Source organism: Geospiza fortis, unplaced genomic scaffold (assembly GCF_000277835.1).
Source record: "Geospiza fortis unplaced genomic scaffold, GeoFor_1.0 scaffold81, whole genome shotgun sequence".
NCBI classification, from domain to species: Eukaryota; Metazoa; Chordata; class Aves; order Passeriformes; family Thraupidae; genus Geospiza; species Geospiza fortis.
The window spans coordinates 1,593,993-1,598,398 of NW_005054318.1; the positions used below are offsets into that span (position 1 = coordinate 1,593,993).

Genomic DNA, 4,406 nt, shown 5'->3' on the forward strand with positions numbered 1-4,406 from the left:
GAGGAACAAAGGCGCACGGCGCAGGTAAGGTTAGTGCGGGGTCGCGCCTGGCCCGCTCTCCGGGACGGGACGAGCATCCTTCCCTCTTCCCTCCCCGGCACCTTTTCAGGGCAGACAACAGTCCTGCACCCTCCGCGTCCGGTCCCACCGGGCTGCTGCCATCCCATCTCACCCTGTCTCATCCCGTCTCATCCCGTCCCGCCCAGGACGCACCGTCCCGAACATCTCTGTGGGATTTAGGGGTGAGGGGCTCAGCATTCCCCGCTGAACCCTGTGGTGCCATCAAGATGACAGTGCAAGGCAGCAGGTTGCCCGAGCACCTGGCTGGGGGTGCTGGCACTGGCCTTTCATCTGCCGTTCTGTCTGACAGCACAACTCCATACGAGATTGATTTTCCTTGCAGGGAATTGAGAAAACTCAGTTAATGTCCATCATATTAAGAAGGAATATACAAGAATAGTATCCCTACTACGGTGTTAATACAATGTGCTAATTATGTGTATTTCCTCCAAATCAAAGCTCTCTTGTTACTGCATGAATACCTGTCTGTGAGCTGATGACCATGGCCACCCTGTTGAATATGTGCTGTGAGTTTGATTTGATGCAGTGTTGAAGTTTCTGTATGACATTGTCATGACTGTTGCTTTGACACACTGTAAGCTGTCTGTAGCAGAAAATCTCAGTGTAAATTACAGAAAACAATTTCACCAAGGCACTGCAATATGGAAAGTAAAGGTCTCAGAATAACTTCCCAAACTTAAGTATGTACTTAAAATTAATACATCGAGCTTTTTTAACATTTTCATCTGTTACTGTTGTCTCCTAGGTCTCATTTCTGAGCAAGACAAACAAAATGAATCTGCAGGATTTTTTAACGTGTGCTATAAAATAAGTGGGTTTGTTCCTCAGGAACAGAAATATGTCAGGCTTTCGATTGTAATGCTAGTTTTCAACGGTTTATTATTTTGTCATGGAAGCTTTAGCTTTTAGTTGTATTATAGTTATATTTTAAATAACTATTCCATTTTAGGGCATTTTTTTTCATCAGTCAGAGCAGAATCTTGACCTTGCAGCACAAGTACCCCTGAATTAGTAAAGAACAATTAAATCCAAAAGCAATCTGAACAGAGCTGCCAGTGTCAAGGGGTGAAGAAGGATTTCAGTAACAATTTTTATCATATCTAGATAACTTGAGCTGCCTGCAGAACAAATGAAAATTTTCCATAGCCACCAATACTGGAGGCAATGTGGGACAGGAAGGGGAGACACTCACTTTATTGTTTAATCTGTTACTATTATCTCCTAAGTCTCAGTTCTGAAAAAGACAAACAAAATGAATTTGCAGGGATTTTTTAAACGTGTGCTATAAAATAAGTGGTTTTGTTCTTCATGAACAGAAATGTGTCAGAGACAGTGCAGGTGCTGTGCTGGTGGCAGGGTTATTAGTTCAAGCTGAAGGCATTGATTTGAATAGATATCTTCTAGTCAGAGATGCTGCATCTCACAGGCCTAAGTAACAGAAACCAAAGACGAGGAGGGATAAACTGAAGGGATAAATTTGTTTACAGTCATGTGCAGTTTCTGCCATTAATCTCATCTTTTCCAGTGCTGAGCAATTCCTACTCTTTAGGGACTGGGCTCTAGCAGTTGCATTTACACAGTAGCATCATCTTCTGTATGAGACCCACTGATTATTGTGCAGAGTATGGAAAACATGGTCCTGAGGAGGTGGAGGATGAGAAGAGGATGATCAAGAAAAATAACTTAAAAGATCTTAAAGACAGATAACCCAGAGAAAATATCTTGCATACTGAAAAGAAAAATGAAGGCTTGTCCTCCCATGACAGTACCGTGCCCTTTCCTTTCTTTGTTTGTCTCTTTTGTTTTCTTTTCCCCATCGTGCCTTCTCCACTGCTCCTTGTCATTTCCCATCAGGTTCTCTCTGCCTTTGGAACATCATATCCTTGAGGCAAAAACTGTATCTCCTTACTTCAGTGTAAAACGCTGCACTGCTTTGGCACTTAGCTGATGGGAGGATGCCAGAACAGCCAAACACATTTGATATGCTGAAATTTGCATATGAAAATCTCCACCAAAGCAGCAGCAGAGGTGTCATTAATAACAAAGTCTCCCATTCATCCACATGGCCAATGTGATAAGATGGGGTGTGCAGGATGGGACCCCTTCTCTGCTGCCTGCTGAGGTATGAAAAAAACAAGACACAAATTGCCTCCAGTGCTCAGGTGTGTTGATACATCCCAGCAGCCAAACATCTGAATGTCCTGGAGTGGCGGATAAGTCAAGATCTTAATTAAAAGAACTGAGGTGGTTAATTATTTTTTCAGTTTGGGAATGCATGTTTGCCAGCGATTCCCAGTTGCTGCCCCAGGGGTGGGCTGTCAGGTTGCCTTCCCATGAAATCTGCTCTTACTTGGCTGCAGGATGGTGTAGGACTGATCTTCCCTTTGTGTGTCCCTACTCCCCATAGCAAGTGTCCAGGAGCCACGGTGCCCAGTTAGACCCAGACTGAGTGGCTTCAACAGCCCTTGTGAGATCAGTCTGTTGAACAAACTCACAGAATCATGGAATGGTTTGGGTTGGAAGGGGACCTTGAAGATCATCTGCTTCCAACTCTCTTGCCATGGGTAGGAACACCTTTCACTAGACCATGTTGCTCAGAGCTCCATTCAGTCTGTCCTTGAATACCTGCAGGGATGGGGCACCCACCACTTCCCTGGGCAACCTGTTCCAGTGCCTCACCACCCTCATGGTAAAGAACTTCCTAGTATCTAATCTAAACCTCCTCGCTTCCAATTTGAACTCGTTCCCCCTTGTCCTCTTGTGCTCTTGTAAATAGTTTTGCCCTATGTTCCCTTGAAGTTCCCTTCAGGCAGGAGAAGGCCTCAGTTGGATCACTGTCATGGTTTAGGAATGGTAGTCCCCAATTTAGTGTGCCCACCAAGATTCCCCAAAACCACGTGCTCCTCCCTCCTGCTCCACAGCTTTTCCCCTCCCACCTGCAGTGGGATGGACTTGAGACTTGGAGGCACAAAAGGTAAAGATCATAAACTGAGATAAGATCAATTTACTGGAAACAGCAACGAGATAAGAAAACAAACAGGAACAGGAGTAATACTAATGACAGAGGCTACAAGAAAAGAAATTATTTACACAGAAAGCCCTTGACAATAGACAATACCAGACTGGAAGGAGCCTCTTCTCTCCAAAAGAGAGTCCCTTCCCCTGGCACCCCTGTTAATGACTGTAAGGTGGGATAGAAAGGGCTCAGGGTCCTGGCCACACCCCCTAACAGTTTCTGCAAAAAATTAACCCTGTCTTGTCCAGAACCAGGACAGTCACCCTGAAGTTGTCTCTTTTGCAAGCTGAACAACCCCAGTTCTCTCAGACTTTCCTCATAGCAGAGGCTCTCCATCCCTCTGATAGATTTGGTGGCCTCCTCTGGACTCGCTCCAACAGGTCCATGTCCTCCCTGTGCTGGGACCCCAGGGTTGGATGCTGCCCTGCAGATGGGGTCTCAGCAGGGCAGAGCAGAGCAGAGGGGCAGAACCGCCTTCCCCTGGTGCTTTGGGTGCAGCCCAGGACACAGTTGGCTTTCTGGGCTGTGAGAGCACATGGCTGTGTCATGTCCAGCCTCTCATCCAACACTTTGTTCCAATGGATACATGGCCTCCACACAATCATACAAGCACATTTTGAATGTGATCTCATTGTGCATAGAAGAAAAAGTTACATTCTGTCTGTTGTCACACAGCCATACACATAAAAAAAACCATCTAGAAATTATGCTGAGTGTGTTTAGTCTTTTTCAGAATTGCCTTTTCCTTAATTTTGGGAAATTGCTAATGAGACTTGCTGGAAGCCAGCTGATCTGAATGGCAGTTGTTGAGTTGGGTGGTTTGTGTTTATTCAGAGTTTTTGGGCTGTTGTGCAAATTGGTCAGTTGAAGAGCATTTTTTACAAATGCAGTGACATCATCTTCCTTAAAAAGCTTCTAAAAATATGTGCCATCTAATACATTCCAAAAGAAAGCTTTCTGCTTTTCTGAAGTGTCTGTATAAACTGGAGATACTTTTTGCATCTTGCAGTATTGCTTAACAGTACCAGAACTTCATATCCTTCCCTTCAGCTCCAGAGTTTCACAAATAGCAAATAGATGTTTTCTTTTACCCTTTCAGGTTACACAGTATTTTTCATGCCAATGCAACACAGTTGCACAATTATTTTTATACAGCTATCTTGGATGAGCATTGATTTTTAAAATATCCTGGAAGGTGTTGGGGTTTAATAATTGCCTTCTTAAAATGAAGCCTTTATGCCTTGTTGAGATGGTGCTCTAATTAATCAAAATAGAAGATGCCAGAAAACTGATTTCTTCATCCCTCCTC

General features: G+C 44.3%; 1 protein-coding gene across 1 annotated transcript in view; it reads left to right on the plus strand.

Annotated features, from left to right (window-relative positions):
* LOC102044621 (protein LYRIC-like) overlaps window positions 1-4,406 on the plus strand; it is a 30,998-nt gene that overhangs the window by 747 nt on the left and 25,845 nt on the right. Inside the window, exon 2 of the mRNA XM_031056431.1 lies at window positions 4-24. Within this exon, the coding sequence (XP_030912291.1) occupies window positions 4-24 (21 nt within the window). The remainder of the gene's footprint in view (window positions 1-3; window positions 25-4,406) is intronic.